General features: G+C 38.1%; 1 protein-coding gene across 1 annotated transcript in view; it reads left to right on the top strand.

Annotated features, from left to right (window-relative positions):
- The window catches only part of INO80 (INO80 complex ATPase subunit), a gene marked incomplete at both ends in the record, with an annotated part of 92,465 nt that overhangs the window by 5,820 nt on the left and 64,109 nt on the right, over nt 1-22,536 (top strand). Inside the window, 10 exons of the mRNA XM_084240883.1 lie at nt 212-426; nt 5,465-5,518; nt 6,253-6,456; nt 9,787-9,982; nt 10,811-10,878; nt 11,698-11,907; nt 12,366-12,446; nt 13,278-13,373; nt 21,341-21,400; nt 21,846-21,988. Of these exons, the coding sequence (XP_084097009.1) occupies nt 212-426; nt 5,465-5,518; nt 6,253-6,456; nt 9,787-9,982; nt 10,811-10,878; nt 11,698-11,907; nt 12,366-12,446; nt 13,278-13,373; nt 21,341-21,400; nt 21,846-21,988 (1,327 nt within the window). The remainder of the gene's footprint in view (nt 1-211; nt 427-5,464; nt 5,519-6,252; nt 6,457-9,786; nt 9,983-10,810; nt 10,879-11,697; nt 11,908-12,365; nt 12,447-13,277; nt 13,374-21,340; nt 21,401-21,845; nt 21,989-22,536) is intronic.

Raw genomic sequence — 22,536 nt, 5'->3', positions numbered from 1 at the left:
TATTCTATATTTCTCCTTCATGTATCTAGAAAGGATATCTAGTGTTCTTTTCCATGGTAGTGAGAGCTCTCTTTAGGGATTTTTGTGGACTACCCTTAGGTAGAATGAGGAAAGAGCCTTGAATTAAAGTGATTAGGTCATTTTATGTCAGTTTCCTTTGGAAGGGAAGAAATTGCCTTGCAAATTTCGTGAGATTCTGTTTCCTTTTCAGCCAAATTGAAAAAAGTGAAGAAGAAAAGACGACGGGATGAAGAACTATCCTCTGAAGAATCCCCTCGTCGCCATCACCACCAGACCAAAGTTTTTGCCAAGTTCTCTCATGATGCACCTCCTCCTGGCAACAAGAAGAAGCACTTGTCCATTGAGCAGCTGAATGCTCGTCGCAGGAAAGTATGGCTCAGCATTGTGAAAAAGGAACTACCAAAGGTGAGTTGAGTGTCTCCTGTATAGGAGATGGCAAGAATGTTTTTTCTTCCTGCCCTTTAAAGAGGAGCTATGAGAACTAGATACCCTCTCGTAGTTCAGGAAGGAAACTGATCGTTTAGAATTAAGATAATGCTGAACAGTCCTCTCTCTGGTTAACTATTTTTCTAGAATTTGATCAAAATTAATTGTTGTGTGCCACTTGGCCAAAAAAATAGAAGGAAACCTTTTGAGAAGGAACACTGTTTTATGTACAGCTATAGAGATTTGACAATAAATTCATATGTAATAATAGAGGAATTAAGAGGTGGAGATGTGTTTCTTAGTGAGTGTGTAAACACTGGATATATTGAATAATCACAGACATTACAAGAAAATGTGAGTGATTTACGCAAAGATGTATAAGCATTTTTTTTGTTCTTTTAGTGTGTTTGGTTTTGACACCATTGCATTTTTCTTTCAATTTTAAAAGCTTTAGGGAATAGTACAAGGAATGTCCACATGCCCTTATTCAGATTCACCAGTTATTTGCATTACCCAGTTAATTGCCCTTTATAAATTGAGCCTAATCCATAGTAGAAACATGAAAAGGAGCAGCTCTCCTGCATGCCTGTGGCTATACAGGTGCCTCTCTTTTTCTTTCTCCTTTTCTTAGTAAACTTGTCCCTTTAAGATAGAAAAGAAAAAAAAAACAAAACATGAAAAGAATATTTTATGAATTTAGAAAAATTGATAACTAAAGTCCTTGTAAAAAAAAGTCACTATGCAAGAATTGCTAGGTAAACATTGGAAACGTTCCACCAAACAAAATCGCTACAATTAAAATGGTGTGGTGCTTGTACATGACTGGGGAAATAGACCAATAGAATAGATTAGTGGACTTCTAATAAAGATGCTGGGACAACTGGATAGCCATTTGGAAAAAGGTAAAATTAGATCTATATCTCACTCAGATAGTCTAAGTAGATTAGAGATAATATGAAAACTGGAAGAAAACATGATTACATTCGTATTTAAATTTTGTATATGGAAAGAATCTCAAGCTGTGACATCCATAGGCAATAAAGGAAAATGTTAATGAATTTGACTATATAAAAATAAATTTTTACATGACAGAAGACAACTAACAACCTGGGAGAAATTATTTATATTGTATACCACATTCAGAGGGCTGTTATCACTGATATATAAAGAATTCTTACAAAATGAGTGAGAGAGGACTACAACTTCAATAGGTAAATGGGAAAAAATATGAAAAGACACTTCATTAAGAAAGATATGAAAATGATCCTCAAGCATATTAAAATGGTTTAAAAATCCTCGTAAATGGATTAGTGACAAGAATTTAAATGGTGCTTAGACATCATTTGCCACTTATCACATTGGCAAAAAGTAAGAGAACACATGATGGTAATTTTAGACAGTGGATTATTAGACTGCTTTTAAGAAGGAAGAATGAAGATGCTCTCTCTGAACTGATAGAGAAAAATCCCTTGCACATTCTATTGAGTGGAAAAAGTAAAATACAAGTTTCTATAGTATATTACCCTTCATGTAAGAAAAAAGGGAATTTAAGAAAAATTAAAATACCTTTTAATACAAAAGAGATGCAAGAAGGATAAAGCAGAAATTCTTATTGATTCTCTTTAAGGAGCCAGTGGAAAAGAGAAGGGAAGGAATAAGAACAGGATAGCAGGGATAAGGAGGAAGTCTTTGTATATATTATTTTGTGAAGGGCTGACTTTAGAACCATAATGTTTAACCTACTCCTGACATACCCCCAAATAAACCAAACAGTTAAAACCAACCATTGTGTGGGTGGAGAGGGAGATTGGGGTATGAGTGGGCAAAGTGGAGTAAAAACAAGAACGAATGAACTTAGCTGTTAGAAATGACTAACATAGTTGAAGTTACTGGAAATAGGGAAAAGTAACTTATCTAAGTGAGGATAACAGTCTTTTGATTGAATATGTAATGCTAAAGACCAAAAGAACTGTATATATATGCCATGATTGGCATTGTAAAATTGTTTTCACAGGGGAATGAGTTAGCAACTTTGAAATTATGTGTATGCTGAGATTGAACAAATTAGTAAATGTATTGTAGATGAGAGTCAATTTCTGAAAGAAGTTATAAGGAAAAGGGGAAGCTAAAATAAAACGTGAAGTTTGATTGGAATCAGAGGTATTCAGTGTAAACTTACAGGTTTTTTTGTTTTTTTTTTTACATACAGATAGCTAAGAACAGAAATAGTTGGGCGTGTTTACCGGGATTAATATGCATATATGTTTTTTCCTGGCTTGGCTTGCTAAGAAGGCCTAGAAGCCGTGACACCTAGTAACAATGCCTAGTAACAATGAGGCTACCTCACACCCAGCTGTTGATTTCTAAATGCTTTTTATTTTCTATTAAAGAGAGCCAGAACTCCTTGGAGAAGTAGTTTATTCCAGAACTCAGCAGGAAAATATGACATGAATCTTAAACATCTTGTGGTGTCAGAAAATAAGGCAGTGAGTGACAAAACAATGAGGGGGAATTTGTAAAAGATCACAGGAACCAATCTGAAGGAGCTCTTCGTGGCCAAAGTTAGACTAATTGAACAACAAAATAAATAATGAAAATACTGGATTTTTACCCATAAAATAAAAGAAATATTTGAGTCCATACTGTCATAAGTAAATGATTGAATAATAAATAAGTGCTGTAGAGGAGCAGCTCTTGTAGAATTCCAATTAGTATAGAAGGAAATAAAGAATCATCATTATGCAGATACCCCAGTAGTAATTGTTGCTGATTGGACATTTAATGAATGTAAAAAATTAGAGGCAGGCCTCTCTGGTGGCACATGGGGGTAAGCATCACACGATGAAGCAATCCACAACTTCTTCAGCACAAGTTCAATCCCCAGCCAGCCAGGGAGAAACTACATGGCGAAGCAGACCTCACCTCTCTTGCCCATTGCTCCCCTCAGCAGTGTATTTCGGTCAGTCTGCCTGTTCTGTTCCCCACTCTGTCTCTGGTGAATCTTTTCACCCCCCACATCTCTGGCCTGTACCCCACCTTTTGTATGCATAAATAAATAAATCTTTAAAAAAATTAGAAGGCGAAGATTAGAGGAAAACAGAATTTTCATAGACTCAGACATCTATCCCAGCATGCATATTAACATATAGAGAAATACAGTGACTATAGTGGTGAAACCTGGTAGAAGGCGCTTAACCAAATGATCAAACTAAATATCACTAGTAATGTAAACTTTGACATCATGAACTGCTTGATGTAATCTCTGAAAAGAATGCATCATTATGGTGACATTATTGTTATTGCCAAAATATGTAATGTCTTTCAAATCATGAGAAAGTGCAGAAAACATAAGATTGGGGACATTCTACAGAATAACTAACTGCTTTAGTACTTTCCGAAAGTGTCAAGCACATGGTAGAGAAAGACTGAGGAAATTTTAATTGTAGGGAGAGGCTAAGGAGAAAAGCAGCTCTGTGCAATGTGGATTCCTGTATTGAATCCTAGAATAGTTACAAGATAGTAGTGAAAAAATTGTTGACATTCAAATAACACTGGTAGTTTAGTTAATATTTTGCCAATGTTAATTTCCTTTCTTAATAATTGTACTGTGGTTATATAAGATTCTAAAATTAGTGAAATCAGGGGGAGGGAGGTAAGGGAACTCAGTACTATTTTTTGCGACTTTTCTGTAAGTCTAAAATTAGTTCAAAACAAAGTTTTTAAAAAACATATGGCAAGAATAATGCAAGGAACTGCCATGTATCCTTTACTCGTATTTACCAATTGTTTGCTTTATTTGCTTTTGTTATATAAATGCATACTTCTTTCCTCACCCATTTTGAGGGTTAGTTTGAGACTTTGTGAGTTTGATACTTCTAATAATTCAGTGTGTATTTCCTATGAGAAAGGACATCCTCTGTACATAACCAAAGTGCAGCTATAAAAATTATCTGAACAACGATGTAAGAAAATAACTAAATAAATTTAGAGGAAAAAAAAGTAAAAATTATCTGATCAACCGCTGCACCACCGGGGAGGCCCAGATGATGCCCTTTCTTTTTTCTTTTTCTTTTTTTTTTTTTTTAAAGATTTTTATTTATTTATTTATTTATTTATTTATTTATTTATTTATTTATTTATTTATGCAAGCACTGGGTACAGTCAGAAGCGCAGGAGGGTGAGAGAATCCGCCAGAGCGGGGAGCAGAGCAGGCAGAAGGACCAAAGTACACTGCTGAGGGGAGCAGCGGGTGAGACAGGAGATGTCTGCTGCACCATGTGGGTTATTTTCCTGGCCAGGGATCAAACTCTGTGCTGCAGTGGCTGCAGATAGCTTCATAGTGTTGAGGGTAGCTTCATTGTGCTGAGACTGTTAACACTTTGCGCCAGCAGGGAGGCTCCTGTTGTGTTTTTTAAGCAGAAGTGGAAGACATGATGAGCAGCTTAAGATAGGGTTGTGGACTGCTCAGTCATCTTGTGTTACTAAATCTGACTCAGTCCTTTGTTGAAGATGAGGGTTAAATGATGGCAGAAATTGAGTAATAATAATAGCAGGTTTGCCCAGGCTAAAGGTAAGACAGGGAAGTGAGGCAAGAATCACAAACTGCAAGACTAGTTTACTTTTCTCCTAAATTCCTTGATCTGGGTGGCCTGTTACTGCAGCTTCTTTGTGGATTAGCCCTTGAAAGCACTGTTTTAATCGGTGTGAAATCAGGGGTAGAGTAGGTTGTTCAATTTTCCTAGTCCACTTCTAGCTTCAGATGTAACTTAAACTCCTCCCAAAGTGTACAGAACACTGTTTAAGGCAGCCATAGCATTAGCTGGTTCTTAATGCTACTTGAATAGCTTTTCTGTGGCTCTAACATGGTATATATCTCTCAGTGACTTTTAGAAATAATGTATCTTAATATAGGTGGCTTGACTTTTATTTTCTAACCCATCAGGGGTTGAATAAAACTGTTTTTCTGTACAATCTTGTTTTAAAAAGGAATTCTAAATATTGTTTTTAAATATTTTAGGCCAACAAACAGAAAGCTTCAGCTCGTAACCTGTTTCTCACCAATAGCCGAAAGGTAAAATTGTAGTTTTATATTTTCCATTTTGTTTTGCAAAACTGTTCTTTGGATCCATTTTTGCTGTTTTTGTCTTGTGATAGTGAATCTAATAGTACCTAATGAATCTAACAGTACTGGAATAACTAATAGTTTCTTATTTGTTATTCAGAAACTAGCAGTTTCTAAATGTTCTGTATATATAAACATAAAATGTCCTTTAGGCTTCTGGTATTTTAAATTATTATTTTTTTTTTTTAGATAAAACTATATCTGCTCTAATTCCTTGAACAGATCACAGACTGCCTGTTTCTTGTCAGAAATGGTGATATTAATACCTTCCCTTAGAGAGAAATAGTACAACTTCCTTTGAGAGTTGTGAGGGTCAGATGAAATAACATTAGTAATTGGGTTTCCCTGGGCTAGTAGTTACTCATCCTCAGTTTCCTCATCCAAAAAATGAGGTTGATAATAATACTATGTTCATAGTGGCTTGGGGAATAATAATTTAATGTATATTAAGCCTAGCATACAGTGAGCATTTTCATCTTCTAAGATATCTATAGATTTCTCATCCCTGATAGTAACTCACATTTCTGGGATTGGGTCACAGTACTGTCCAAGGACAGTATGACATGTGGCCATAGGAGGAACACTGTGTACACCGAGCAGATTGGTGAATGTTGTGTCTGGAGCCAGGGAGAACTGACCTGGTGCTGAGTCCTCCTGGTTGTGCTAAAACTTGTCATCTGCAGCTTGCTCACCAGTGCATGAAGGAGGTACGCCGAGCTGCCTTGCAGGCCCAGAAGAACTGTAAAGAGACCTTGCCTCGTGCCCGCCGCCTCACCAAGGAGATGCTTCTGTACTGGAAAAAGTATGAGAAAGTTGAGAAGGAGCACCGCAAACGAGCAGAGAAAGAAGCTTTGGAGCAGCGGAAGTTAGATGAGGAAATGCGGGAGGTAGGGCAAAAGCATAAAATTTAAAGACTTACTGGTTGAGCCATATTAAGAGATGGGTTTGCATTTTATGGATTGTAAGTCTAACCAAGGAAATTGTCCCAGGAAAAGCTTTAATGATAAAACTTTGAGAGTAGTGATTTTAGTTCAGGAGCCAATTCTGTTTTTATTCTTTTAGTGACGCCATTTCCCTGGCCCCTTCACCTCTCTTCTTCTGTGTTCATTTCCTCTGTTCTATGCAACTTTATTCTTCTGTTTATTTCTGGTGGGTGGATTGATTAAAAAAAAGAACGAAAGTAAAACAGTTTACAGCTTATCCTGGCTTGGTTCCAGGTGTAGGCTGCAGTTTTGATATATTGGAAATCAGGGCTTCCAAATATAGGGCCAGATAGAAGGACAATGGACAACTAGCCCAGTGTTCTGAGACCCACTTCCCCACCTCCTTTGCTGTTTTAACTTGCAACCGGTATTCTTGCTGAGCCTGAGGTTCAGCAGATGTCACCTGTGTATGTTGTTCAGTATTCAGGAAGCAAGGAGAGCGATTGAGAAAATGAAATGATTCTGTTGCTTTATTAAGCCAGTTGGGATGTTTGGAAGGAAAGTTGAAGTTTAGATAAAGAAGGGATTCAAAAGATTGGATGTTTTCTTTGAGGTGTAGGAGTACTATCAGAGCCAAGCTTTGGAACCTCTTCTCAGCTCTTAATCTTACCTCTTATGATACATTAAAGGATGAAAATGGATTTTGCCTAGTCTCTTTTTAAGTCCCTGGGTAACTTGTATCTTTGCATACGACATAAACATGTATTATTGAACTAGTAAATATTTGCTGCTATTGGAATACTTAGTCACTGAGTTTAGAGGCATTTAAGAGAGTCAGAGATCTTGAAGTTTTGTAAACAGATTGGGTTATGATCTAAGTTTCTGAGACTTCTCTCAACTATAGGTTTTCCCTGGTACCGAAAGTAGACTCTGTCTGTTTGGTAGGTTTTGTTTTGGGTCTGGAAATGATTTAACTTTTAATTAAATGAAAAAAAAAAAAAACTGAGTGTTTCCAAACCCAGAATGTAACTACCAAATTATACCAGATAGGAACTATCCACTTTTGGATAGCAGGAGAAACCTGTTGAATAGCTAATTGATGGAAATTTCACCCATGGTTATGTTGATTTATTTGTCTTTTTTCCCTTACCTTTTGAAATAATGCATTTGATTGATTTTTTTAATTCCTTTAATTTACTTTGTTCATTTAATTGTGTAGTGTTTAGCTTTTTTAAGGTGAAAGGGGATAGTACTCTTTTTTTGTTTCAATTTAGAAAGATTTTTCCCAGCAGTGCTTTAGCTTTAGAAAGTGAACATCCATATCCTCTATGAAAAAATACCTCAATTTTCTCTTAAACTCTCTCTTTTTTTTTCTATTTTGTATCTGCTCAATTGCTGTGAGACCTTAAAGAGAAAGGATAGTTTTTATGTTGCATACTTGGGGATTTTTGTTGTTTCTTGGTCAGGTTCCTTATCTCATTGTTGCTTTCTTTCAGGGAAGTGGATCAAGGATAAATCAAATATACTTTATAAAATTTTATTGTAAAATAGTTTACCCTAAAAAATTACTTTAATTTAATATTTAAAGCATATGCTATATTCCAAATAATTTTGTGTTTGACTTATTTTACTCATTATTTATCTTGAAATGTGGTTTTATTTATTAACATGATGATTTTCCTTGCCAGATTATTTCAGAGGGAGTCTTTTAAAAGTTGTATTATTTTTATTGAGGTAATGGTGGTTCTGCAACACTGTCTATGATTTAGGGGGTATTGGGTCACACCTCTTCAGATGTATGTTACCATAATGATGTGGGTTTTTGGAGTTTGGAGTGCGTGGTCTTTGGGTTCACTCTGGAAAAGGTTTCACCAGAGCTCCCGTTTCAGCGGCACTCGGCAAGTTTCTTCACGAGACAGAGACATTAGTTATATTTAAAGGGGAGATTTCTTAGGGAAAGGGACAGAAGTGTAAAAGATACTTGCGTAGACACAAGTGGGCAGGAAGAGCTGCCCGGAAAGGGACAGGTTTGCTGAGAGAGGCCTGCATGGTTGCAGGTGGGCGGCCTTGAGGAGAGCAGCCTCCGCTGAGGGAGGTCAGTGAGGAGAAGTCATGGCAGGTACAGGTCACGGCAGGCAGGAAGCTGCTGCCCTGCAGAGGAAAGAGTTGGTGAAAGAAAGCACCTGCACATGTGTAGTCACAGGTGGGCGGATGGACTGCTGCCCCGTGCCAGTGCAGAGACTGCACTGATAATAGTCTTCTTCTCTTTGGGAGGGGCTCATGCCTGTGTTTTGCTGATTTTGGGTAACAAGGAGAATTGAAAAGGGACTGGAGGATTCCGGGATAGGCCCAGTCTCTATACCTTTACACTCAGGTCTGTGCTCCGGACACTCCCTACAGCATCTGATACCTACTTGGGCCTTATGCCTTGTGATAAGGCACTAGTCCTAAGGATCTTGATTTCTATAGCTGGGTTAATGGTCACGTTCCTCCCCTCTACCCCTACCTCCTTGTGTGAGTCAGGTTTTAGTCTTGTGATGACTCCTTTAGGTTTTCTGGTTTTTCCTCCATCAATAGCATATCACAGCCACCATCAAGGCCTCAGTAATTCTCCACTATAGACCATTGGCCCCCCCTCCATCCTTTTCTCTAAGAGGCACTTCGAATTTAGCTTTCTCACACAGCACACAAAAAAGGTGTGTGTGTAGTTGGTCTGTGTTCATGTTTTGTAGCTGTCTGTATTACAGATGTACTATAGGCTGTTTTGAGGAGTGTTTTCTTCCTTTGATTGGTGTCATACTCTCATATACCTCCTTCATTGATTTTCAGGATAACTTATAGCTTCCAGTCACCTATTTTGACTTTGGGAGATAGTTTAAAAAGAGTTTTTGATATGTTTACATTTTTTAAAAATAGTAAAGCTACATACATGTGTGTTTTGCCTAGGTTATGAAATAAAATATATTGTTTTAATTTAGTTGGTATCTCAGTGCCAACTATAGAAAAGTGATAAATAAGTACATTAGAAGCCTAATAGAGAAAAGATTTCATCATGTAGAGTAAAGAAAACATAAGTTTCAATTAGAATGTAAATGAAGGTTATTCCTTGCTTTTAGTACCACTGACTTGATTAAAGTAGTTCATTAGCAATTTTTGCCTTTCTGAAGGTAAAGCATTTGTAAAAGAATCATATACAAACTAGGTGGAGATTTAGTGAATTCTGTTGCCCTGTCTCTGAGTGTGATTAATAATTTTACTCAGTTTTCATTTTTGACTCTTTTTTTCCCTCTTTAGGCCAAGAGGCAACAGCGAAAACTCAACTTTTTAATCACCCAGACAGAGTTGTATGCCCATTTTATGAGTCGCAAACGAGACATGGGCCATGATGGAATTCAGGAAGAAATTCTAAGGAAACTGGAAGATAGTTCTACCCAGAGACAAATTGACATTGGTGGAGGGGTGGTAGTTAACATCACACAGGAGGATTATGGTAAGTCCTGAATCAAAAATTAGAGGAAGTAAATACCCTTCATGTTTTCATATCTGTGGCTGTACACATTACTAATTCTTGCAGGTTTTGTCTTGATCAATAGGTAATGTTAGTCATTAAAGGGAATTTGTATTGGATTAGGGAAAGTGTGAATGTTTCTGTAATACAGGTGTTACAGGGCAGGGCACCCCTGAAATGACTTAAAGTCTTTGAAAGGGAAAGGTGTGATTATATGTCTTGAAATTTTGAAATTTTTTTTATTTGTTAGTAAAACCTATAAAATCAGAAAAATTCAGTGAACATGTCTCAGCAGTGAAAATCATCTCTCACATAACAAATCAAGCCTGAGAAGAGACTGTTCAATGTTGGCATTTTGTGATCTCAAGGGGAGAGAAAAACTGGGATGAAGTTTGAGAGGAATTTCAAACTTGAGAGTAGTGAGACCATGTCTAAGAATAAAAGAGAAAGAGTGTTTCTATCTTGGAGTTGCACATATTTGTGTTTCTTTGCTTAAAATTGTCTTGCCCAGCATAAATATATAAAAAACTTCACTCCTCATTGTCTTGCTTTTCCTTGCTTAGGCATTGCTTCACTCAAAAAACTCAGGATTTAGAGTCTGGAGTTCAGTCTCCTCATGGTTTTTTGTAAGCTGGCTTTGCCTGCTGTATACCATGGCAGCCTCTACCTCCATTGCTATTTCCAGGTCCTTACCTGGAAGTTTAGGGGTAAATAGACTGAGGGAGTCCAAGTCACATGTTTTGCTATGAATTGCATCTTTGAAGGATATCAATTAATGATGTGTGATAATCTATAAGTTTTCCTTTTCAGATAGTAACCATTTCAAAGCCCAGGCCCTGAAGAATGCTGAAAATGCATACCATATTCATCAAGCTCGGGTGAGTCTTAAAAATGAAAGGGTAAACTATAACAGGGCCTGAAAATACCCATTTCTTTAGGTGGTCTTCCTTTAGTCTTAATCATATTTGTAATTAAAAACTTTGGTGATTATATGTGTGTTGAGTGAGCTTTGTGTCTCTGTTTACTTTAGAACAATAAGAGTACTTGAGGAAAGGTGGGTAGTCACTTGTCTAAAGTTTATGAGTGTTTATAAAAGCTAGGATTTTGATTTTGGTGGGGGGAGGCTCTTGGTTAATCATGGGTAATGAATATGAAATGTATCATAGTTGTATAGTGATTTTTGCTTGTTAAGAGATGTTTATCATGACTTAAGAAGAATAAGCTATTGCCTTCTTTCACCTTAGTAGTAAATTGCTTATTCATGAGTTAGTGATATTTAATGACATCAGAGAGAAACTGCAGTTAAGATTGAATTTAAAAAAGTATAGTTTAATAGACTGCCTTAGAAACCCTTATGCAACTTTGACAGGGTCCTAGAAAGGGTAGACACAAACATAGCCTTCTCCCCACCAACCCCAACTAAGGAAATAAATTTTATATCAAATCATTAACAAATTCCTTCACGAAGGAAGTAATCTTACAATTTGACTTAGTATATGTCCATCAAAAGCATATTCTTCATAAAATTTTTAAATTAACTTAAAAATATTAGTAACATAATGTATTGTTTTACATAACCTATATTACATTATTAGGAATTTTGTTCAGTTAGCATAAGATAGATATGTTGTCATGAATTTTCTTTTCAAAAACTTTTTTCCTTTTACATTTTCTTCTAATATTTTTTTATTTTCCAGACAAGGTCTTTTGATGAAGATGCAAAAGAAAGTAGAGCTGCTGCCTTACGGGCAGCAAACAAGTCGGGCACTGGGTTTGGGGAGAGCTACAGCCTGGCAAACCCATCTATCCGGGCTGGTGAGGATATTCCACAGCCCACAATTTTTAATGGCAAATTAAAAGGTTATCAGCTGAAAGGCATGAATTGGTTGGCAAATCTCTATGAACAGGTGAATTTTAGAATTATGTCATACCCACTCTGGTTTGTTTGTTATCTGTTTTCCTGAAGGTGTTGGGTCATTGTGTTTTGAAATGGGCATAAGGTGTTTTAGATTTTATCCCTTTTAAAAAGCTTTATCCTTTGACAAGAGTCAGATTGTCTCTGTTTCTAACCTGGAAATTTATTAGAGAATATTTGAATCATGTGTGTAGTTCTTCCTGGGCGGTTTTGCTAAACCTGATTGTTTGCTTTTGTGCCTGGGTTAGATTAGATGAAAAATTGACTTGTTCATCTCCTTTGTCATGATTCACAGTTACAGCTTTGGAATTGGTAAAAGGAATCATTACAGTTGTGGGTAATGGTGTTGAAGCTGGTACTCTAGTCACTTTTGCTTTGTTTGGGCAGTAGGTTGAACTCTGTGTGATGCAATGTGAGGGGTGTTGACCATGTGTATTTTTTTTCCCCCAGGGTATTAATGGCATTCTTGCTGATGAAATGGGCCTTGGTAAAACAGTACAGAGCATTGCTCTCCTGGCCCATCTGGCTGAGGTGGGTAGATAGAGCTTTTCCATCTTCCTTTATCCGACTCCTACCTAGGTCATTTTCTGTTGAGAATCTGCTACTTATCACGTACTGTGCTATGCCTTGTAGCATACCAAGACAATGACTTGCTGCTTACCTTCAAGGCTTTTTGTAAGGTGACACAGTGTGTTGTAAAATTTGGTTTTAAAGAGGGCTAGAACAGTTTTGAACATGTTTGGTTTGAACTCCTTTCTTCCCCTCAAACTCCTTTCTATTGAGAGTTACCTCTATAGTAACGAGTTATTTCTTAGGACAGAAAGCATGGGTTCACATCCCTCAGCTCTGCTTACTAGCATATTTTGTAAACCTTGGGTAACCCTCATGATCTCTTTGGAGCTGACTTCATTTTATTTCTCTGCGGTTTCCTTTCCTATTATGCAGTTTGAATAATATCTACCTTACAGGGATTTTTGTAAATAATTTAGAAAATCAGTGTAAATGTATTTTGAAAAAAGCAAAAGCTCTAAACCAATTAAATAATAATATAATTGTTATGATAATCTGGTATGGGGAAACAGCACATGCAAGTCATTGTGTCATAAGCGCTTTGTGAGTGAAATAAATCAGACCTATAAGAAGTCACAGGCGCTTGGTAGCTTTCTTGTGAAGATGTGTCTGAGTAACTTTCTTGCCTGGGTTGTTATTGACATGGGATAATATTGAGTGTACATATTTGGGAGAAATGCCATTTCTCATGTTATGTTTCTTCTTCTTAAATTGCTCTTATTGTTAGTTGTAATTTTGAACTAAATATCTTCAGTTTTCCCACAGTTGACTGACCTAGTTTTTCTATTTCAGAGAGAGAACATTTGGGGACCTTTCTTAATAATTTCACCTGCATCTACACTTAACAATTGGCACCAGGAGTTCACTAGATTTGTTCCTAAATTTAAGGTAAAAATCAGTCCAATAAAAATTTTTGTTCTTTAAAATGAACATTCTAATTTAATTACTCATTATAATTTTTAATTTCTTGAATTATCCCCAAAATGCCTTGCATACATTCTCTATAAAAAAGTAACTGATAAGAGCATGTTATTTCCTTATATTTCATAAGTTAGAAAACCAAAGTCCAGTTTAAATAATTTGCTGCATTAAAAACATCAGTTCACACTCTTGGTCAAACTGCCATAATAGAAAATGTCTACTTTGCTGGTTTAACACAGACTTCGACAAAGCAAGCTTTGGGGCTCATATCTTTTTTTTTTTTTTTTTTAAGATTTATTTATGTATACACGAACTGGGATACAGGCCAGAGGTGTGGGGAGTGAGAGGATTCACCAGAGACAGAGTGGGGAACAGAACAGGCAGACTGACTGAAATATGAAATACACCGTTGAGGGGAGCAGCGGGCAAGACAGGAGAGGTCTGCTGCGCCATGTGGGTTGCTCCCTGGCCAGTGGGGGACCGAACTAGTGCTGCAGAGGCTACAGACAGATTCATAGGTTGCATCTTAACTCCTGTGCCACCAGGGAGGCCCCAGGCACATATTTTATACTTTATGACGTTGTCATCCTCCCTGAAGTATATAAATAAATAGTCCATTTTCTTGACACTCCAAAATCAGGTCCTGGTCTTGGTCCATATTGCAATGTATAACATAGATAATGTGAAAGTTGATCGAGATTTGAAATTGTGGTAGGAAGCAATTAGCAGAGAAGTATATTGCCTCAAGGTAGGTAAGGCATGGACAAGATTTAAATAGGGGTCTAATTATATAAAGTCATTGGGATATAGGAAGAATTGGTAGGACTTATTACAGTGTTTTCAAGTAAAAGGGTTTAATGAGTATTCTGTCATTAAAGGGTCATAAGTGATAATGAAGTTGCATGGTGAGGAGGATTTTATGGAGAGGATGTGCATCAGAAGATACTGGCATGATTTCTGATTTTGAGTCTCCATAATAATCATAGCTTCTGTGCAGTTTAAAGGGCCTGGGAAGGAGGATAGAGGTGGGAGGCAAGTGTTTATTTTCTGGCTTACTCTTTGTAACATGTTTGGGATGTTACTTTGGGGCACCTTAATGCCTGTTGCCCCACCTTTGTGACTGAATTGTAGATTATGAAACTTTTTATGTATACAAGAGCTGGGGTGTAGCTTAGAAGTTCGGGGGCGTGGGGGTGGGAAGTGAGGGGATTCACCAGATACAGTAGGGAGCAGAACAGGCGGACTGACTGAAATACACTGCTGAGGGGAACAGCTGGCGAAACAGGAGAGATCTGCTGTGCCATGTGGGTAGCTCCCTGGCAAGGGATCAAACTCATGCTGCAGTTGCTGCCAGTAGATTCATGAAGGTGCTGAGACTTAACCCCTAGGTCAGTATCTTTTAACTTGACTAAAACTTTGTAAGGAGAATCTGAGATCATTCTTAGGCATTGTCGAGTATTTTCTCTAATATTCACCATGTGGCATACGGAGCTCCTCATATTCCCCCCCCCCCCCCCGCTTTTTTGTTGTTCGGCACATGTAGAAAATTAGGAAGTTGAAATACTAAATCTTAAATATTTCAATCAAAGGGCCTCCCCTGGTGGTGCAGCGGTTGAGCACTAGGCTGTGAGGCTGCCCGCAGCCTCTGCAGCACCAGTTCGTTCCCGGGCCAGCGGTGCCTTCGGCAAGGGTCTCACAAAAAAAAAATTTTTCAATCAAAACACTAAGTTTTCGGTAGTTCCTTCGCTGACAGATAGGTGGCAGTGTGGTACTACTTAGGTCTTTGATAATGCTTTTTTTTTTTTTTTTTTAACTATACCTATGCTTAAAAACTGAGCTTTCATTTACATGTTGAACTTCTTTTGATACTCTAGTGTAGGGATCAGCAAAATATAGCTTGTGGGCCAATACCAGGTGCCAGCTTTTTGTCCCAATTTTTTACAATTGTGATAAAATACACATAACATAAAATGTACCATTTTAAACATGCATTAAATACACTTACAGTGTGGTGCAATGATCACTGCTATCTGGTTCCAGAATTTTTCTACCATCCCAAACAGAAACTTCCTTCCCCTTAAACTCACTCCTTTCTCTTTAGCTCTTGGGCACCACAAATCTTTCTACTTCTATGTATTTGCTTACTCTGGATATTTCATATAACTAGAATCACACAATCTGTCACCTTTTATGTCTGGCTTCTCTAACTCAGCATAATATGTTCAGGATTTATCCATGTTGTAGCTTATATCAGCACACTTCTTTTCATGATTGAATAATATTTAATTTTCTGAAGGTACCATACTGGATTGTTTGTCTATTCATCTGTTGATGGCTATTTGGTGTTTCTGCCTTTTGTCTGTTGTTAACAGCTATTAACATGTATAAGTATTTATTTGAGGGCCTCCCTGGTGATTCAGGGGTTAACTCTCAGCACTATAAAGCTATCACCAGCCACTGCAGCATGAGTTTGATCCCCGCCAGAGAGCTAACCCACACATGGTGCAGCAGACCTCTCCTGTCTCACCCGCTGCTCCCCTCAGCAATATATTTCAGTAGATCCACTTATTCTGCTCCCCACTCTGTCACTGGTGAATCCTCTCACCCCCTGCATCTCTGGCCTACACCCCAGTTTTTGTATGCATAAATGAATAAATAAAATAAATCTTTTTTTAAAAAGTATTTGTTCGAATACCTATTGTGTTTTCAGTTTGGGAGGGGCATATAACTAGTAGTGGAATTGCTAATCATTCTATATTTAATTTATTAAGGAGTCCACCACCTCTGTTTTTGTACAGCCTAAAAGCTAAAAATAGTTTTTATATTTTTAATTGTTGATAAAAGAATAACATTTCATGACATGATATATGAAAATTGAGTACATATATATTGGAATACAGCTGCATTCTCACTATAGCAGTAGAATTGAGTAGTTGTGACAGAGCCCCTATAGCTTATTAGATTATTGTCTCTCCACTTACAGAAAAGGTTTTTATAAAATCAACTTTATTGGCTCATTTTTTCCATCACCATTACTCCTTTAGATTGTTCGGAATGTATTCACCTCCATACAGAACATAATTAGATTACAGATTTACAGTTTGATCACGTTCAAAAGATACTTTTCAACGATGATAATGTCTGAAAGTTCATTTTATTCGACAGATATCTGAGTAATACTTTCTGTGGTTCTAATATGATCAGTGCCTCTAACTTCCCACTTTTTCCCATGAAATGAGTTACATTTTTTGGGCCTCCCCGGTGGCGCAGCGGTTGAGTGCTGGGTTGCGAGGCTGCCCGCAGCCTCTGCAGTGCCGGTTCGATCCCCGGCTGCTCCCCGGCCACCAGAGGAGGGTCCCACATGGCGCGCAGACCTCTCCTGCCGCCCGCTGCTCCCCTCAGCAGTGTACTTCGGTCCTTCTGCCTGCTCTGGCTCTGGTGAATTCTCTCACCCTCCCGCGCTTCTGACTGTACCCAGTGCTTGTATGCATGTATGTATAAATCAATCAATCAAAATAAATAAATTAATTAATTAAAAAAAAAGAAATGAGTTACATTTTTTGCTATAGTTAGTATACCACTTTTCATTCCTTAAAATAAGCTAGTCTCTATTTCATTTATTTTTTAATCTATTTTTTAAAGATTTATTTATTTATTTATTTATACAAGCATTGGGTACATTCAGAAGCGCGGGAGGGTGAGAGAATTCACCAGAGCCAGAGCAGGGAGCAGAGCAGGCAGAAGGACCGAAGTACAGTGCTGAGGGGAGCAGCGGGTGGCAGGAGAGGTCTGCGCGCCATATGGGACCCTCGCCCGGTGGCCGAGGATCGAAGCGGCACTGCAGAGGCTGCGGGCAGCTTCGCAGCCCAGCGCTCAACCGCTGCGCCACCGGGGAGGCCCTGAAAGTTCTTCTTTGATTCATGAATTATTTAAAAACGTAGTTCTTAATTTCCAAAAAAATGGATTATTTTCTAGGTATCTTTTTGTTTTTATAGTTTAAATCAGTGTGGTTAAAAAACATACTTTTTACATTTTCAGTGCTTTGGAATTTGTTGAACTTTGTTCTTTTTGCCTAGCATATGGTCAGTTTTATAAATACTCTGTGTTTAAAAACAGTAGGTATTCTGCAACTGTAGAAGTAGTACAGTGTTCTACAAGGTCAAACTTGTTAACTTGTTCAGCTCTTCTGTTTATTTACTCATTTTTTGTCTGCTGTCCTACTACGGAATGAGAAAAGTACTTTAAGATTTACCATGAATACAGATTTATCCACTTCTCTTTTCTTATCATTTTTGCTTTATAAGATGTGAGACTGTGAGATATGTTACAAATTTACGGTTCTTTCATCTTCCTAGTGATTTGAACCTTTTGGAATTATAAACCCCCCCCCCCCCAAGACCTTCTGCCTTAAAATCCTTTTTCTCTAGTATTAAATGGTCTACCTTTCTTTTGCTTAGTTTTAACATGCTGGCTTTTACTTTTAACCATTTTGTAGCCTTACATTTAAGACGCATTTCTTTTTTTTTTTTTCCTTTAAAGATTTATTTTTTATTTATACAATAGCTGGGGGTACAGGCCAGAGGCGTGGGAGGGTAAGAGGAGTCACCAGAGACAGAGTGGGGAGCAGAACAGGCAGACGGACCGAAAGCACTGCTGAGGGGAGGGGAGCAGTGGGCGCAACAGGAGAGGTCCGTCCCGCCATGTGGGAATCTCCCTGGCCGGCCGCGCTGCAGAGGCTGCGGACAGTTTCATAGTGCTGTGCTCAACCCACTGCGCCACCAGGGAGGCCCTAGACACGTTTCTGCTTTTATTTTTTGTGAATATATATATATATTTTTTTTAAAGATTCATTTATCCATACAGGAACTGGGGTACAGGCCAGATGTGTGGGAGGGTGAGAGGATTCACCAGAGCCAGAGTGGGGAACAGAATAGGCAGACTGACTGAAATACACTGAAATACTCCGGAGGAGCAGGCGAGACAGGAGAGGTCCGCCCCGCCATGTGGGTATCTCCATGGCCGGTGGGGATTGAACTGGCACTGCAGAGGCTACAGACAGCTTCACAGGGCCGTGCTCAACTGCCTGCGCCACCAGGGAGGCCCCTGTGAATAATTTTAATCTAATTAAGTTAAAATCTGCTGACTTTCACGTGAGATTGAAATTCACGTCCTAATTCTTTTACCTGTGTAGTTTTCCTTTTTCTTTCCGTTTTCTTTATTGTAGCCTTTTGGATTGATTAGATTTCATTACTCTTAGATAACCCTCTTGCTAATTAAATACTCCTTTTATTTAGTAGAAACCCGGGAAAATTGAATGTTTCCTTTACTTTTTAAAGCTAGTATAAATTAACACTGTTACTAATTTCTAGGTAGTGCAGTGGCTTTAATATACTGTAAGTATATCCCCTTCTTTAAATTTATATGTTGTTTTTGAAATATTTTTTGTAAAATATTTTTTAAGATATTTTTATAAACCACAAGACTTTTCATTTTTTTATGCATTGTAAATTTATTTAAATGTTTTCACATTACATATACTCAAACAATGAGTCATTAGGTGGTTTTATCATTGCAAACATTATAGGAACTGCTGGCTATCTGCAGTCCAGTGTCAGCTGTCATTTTGTGACACATGACTCAGACTGAGCTTTTTTTTTTTTTTTTTTTAAATTTATTTTTTTTTGTTTATAGAGGCATGTTTTTTATTTATTTATTTTGTTTGTTTTGTTTTGTTTTGTTTATACATGCACTGGGTACAGTCAGAAGTGCAGGAGGGTGAGAGAATTCACCAGAGCCAGAGCGGGGAGCAGAGCAGGCAGAAGGACCGAAGTACACTGCTGAGGGGAGCAGCGGGCGGCAGGAGAGGTCTGCGCACCATGTGGGACCCTCCTCTGGTGGCCGGGGAGCAGCCGGGGATCGAACCGGCGCCGCAGAGGCTGCGGGCAGCTTCACAACCCAGCGCTCAACCACTGCGCCACCAGGGAGGCCCTCAGACTGAGCTTTTAAAAATATATGTGTATATACATGGCGCGCAGACCTCTCCTGCCGCCCGCTGCTCCCCTCAGCAGTGTACTTCGGTCCTTCTGCCTGCTCTGCTCCCCTCTCTGGCTCTGGTGAATTCTCTCACCCTCCCGCGCTTCTGACTGTACCCAGTGCATGTATAAACAAAACAAGCAAACAAACCAGCAAACAAATAAATAAAGCATGCCTCTAAAAAAATAAAAAAAATATATATATATATGTGTATATATAGGGCCTCCCTGGTGGTGCAAGGGGTTAAGTACCGCACTATGAGGCGGTCTGCAGCCTCTACAGCACAAGCTTGATCCCCGGCCCACCAGGAAGCAACCCACATGGCGCAGCAGACCTCTCCTGACTTGCCTGCTGCTCCCCTCAGCAGTGTACTTTGGTCAATCTGCCTTTTCTGTTCCCCACTCTGTCTCTGGTGAATCCTCTCACCCCCCGCATCTCTGGCCTATACATACCCAGCTCTTGTATGCATAAATAAATAATTTTTAAAAATCAAGCTACAATTTAAGAAGCACTTGGAACCCCGTAAGGATAAAAAGAAAGAAAAGCAGGGCCTCCCTGGCGGCGCAAAGGGTTAAGAAGCAACTTGTGAAGCTCTTAGCAGCCACTGTAGCACAAGTTCGATCCCTGGCCAGGCAACTACCCACATGGCGCAGCAGACCTCTCCTGTCTCACCTGCTGCTCCCCTCAGTGGTATATTTCAGTCAGTCTGCCTGTTCTATTCCCCACTCTCTCTGGTGAACCCGTTCACCACCCACAACTTTGGCCTGTACCCCAGTTCTTGTATGTATAAATAAGTAAATCTTAATTAAAAAAAAAGGAAAGCACAGCATACCTGGTAACATCACAGAATAAAAGCTGACTTTTGCATTCTTTTGATTCTCCAGGCTTTATCTTGTGTATTTTATTCTTGTTCATCATCCAGTTCACTCATTTTCTCGTGAGCTGCATTGAATATGTCATTGAACCCATCACTGAATTCTTGATTTAGTTACTGTATTTTTCAATTCCAAAAACTCTGTTTGGTGCTTTTATATTTTGATAGTACACCACTATCAATTTTCAGTCTTATCTTTATTTTAATTTTCTGGGAAAAAAAATAGCTTTTTTAAAAATACATTTTTTTGATCTTCTCATTTTCTGGATTTCCTGTGAAGGGTGTTTTTTCTTTTGATTTTTGTTTGTCTGTTTTTCATGTTCATTTTTAGTCACATGGTCTACTATTTCCATATGTCTGGGGTATTGTTTGTTTGTTTTTTGTTTTTCCTATTGTTTACCAGACATTGTAGAGGAAGAATTCTGGATATAATTATGGGCTGGAGATTGATTTCCTCCAGCAAGAGGAATTATATGTGCTATGGATTTTGTTTTTGTTGCCCCTACAGTTTTTTTTTTTTTCTGGGGCACTGATGAAACAAGTTCACCTGTTAGGCAAGTTTGTATATAGTTTACCTGTGTATATGTATACATTGATTGTCAGTATAAGACCATGGAGGTGGCAGTTATCAGAAGCCCTTCTCCTTGAACTAAATTTTTGTTCTGTAAACCCTGTGTCTCTTAAAAAAAACCTCTGCTTTCGAGTCTTCAATTCTGAACTTGCACTTTTGAAAGAAATCAACACCTTCAGGGGGAATGTATACCAAATGCCAGGCTTTCTTTTCTGAATCTTGGTTGTGTAATTCTCCACTGCCTCAGTAGCTCTCTGATGCTTTCAAACATGTTTTATTTATGTGTTTTCATTCTGTCAGCCGGAGAAATGCTGATCTAGCACCTAGTGCAGCCATTACAGAGGCACTCCTATATTCATTCTTTTGGTTCTTTTAAAATCATTTTTAATAACATATTTGTGGTGCTACTTTTTAGATTATCAGTAGGAAATAATTTGTATATCGGCCTTTTTCCAGGTGCTACCGTATTGGGGAAATCCTCATGATAGAAAAGTCATCAGGAGGTTCTGGAGTCAGGTAACTTTCAGCTTATGCATTATACATGTACTTATACTCAAGTATGTATATGTGTGTATGTATATATGTGTATACACACAATCATTTCTTCTGTTAAGTAATTTCTCGTGTATAAAATCTTACGTATTTATTGACACTGGGCAAGTGCATTTTTCTTCTTTTATAATACTTTTTCTGTCAGAGAATAATCTGAACTTAAATCAGTCTATAATTAAGAAAGAACTCTTAATAAACCGAAGACTAGTTTTTAACATGGTTATGATTAAGGTGACGGCTTCAAAAACAGTTATAATTAAATGTGCCGCACATCTCCTTACCATGTAGGAGAAGCATATCTTTTGGGGTATGTTAAATTTCTTGGTCTTAGAAAATGTAATCCATTCCTCATTACCTTACAAGGAATTAGTGGGTATCACTTTTCACCCTTTCTCTCTTATATTTACAGAAAACCCTCTATACTCAGGATGCCCCTTTCCATGTGGTTATCACCAGCTACCAACTGGTAGTTCAGGATGTAAAGTATTTCCAGCGGGTCAAGTGGCAGTACATGGTATTGGATGAAGCTCAGGCGCTCAAGAGTAGTTCCAGGTAACACGACTAGTAGAAACCAAAATCTGTGGACTGTGGATATATAGATATATCCCCCCCAGTCCCTTTGTTTGTTTGTTTAAGTTATATGTTTAAAGTACTCTAGTACTCTGTAGGTTCCAAACTGAATAATAGTTACTGAGTGTTTGACTCATTGGTGTGAAACCTTAGGTTTAACAAATTTTTATTAACTCTTGGTGAACCCTTAGGACTTAGAGGCCCATATTAAATGGTAGAATGGTATTTTTCATGGAACTTTCCATCTTCTAAAGGGCGCTACTTCACATTGCACTCTCTTGAAGTGGAACATGCTTGTGGCCAGGATTAATAAAAACTCCCTTTGCATTTTTTCTCTTACACCCTACCCCTTTTCCCCATTGCTTCCTATAGACTCATACTGAAAGCACACAGATTAATAAATTTCAAGCTTTCTAGTATAGATAAGTACTTTTTAATTACATGGTTTGTGTCGATAAACAGTAGAGGACTTTATCAAAGAAAAAGATTCTACTTTTTGGGCTACTTTTCCTAAATCCTAATACCAACTT

Source organism: Talpa europaea, assembly GCF_964194135.1.
Source record: "Talpa europaea genome assembly, chromosome: 8".
NCBI classification, from domain to species: Eukaryota; Metazoa; Chordata; class Mammalia; order Eulipotyphla; family Talpidae; genus Talpa; species Talpa europaea.
Note: the sequence above shows the minus strand (reverse complement) of the source record. Positions and strands in the feature narration are given on the sequence as shown.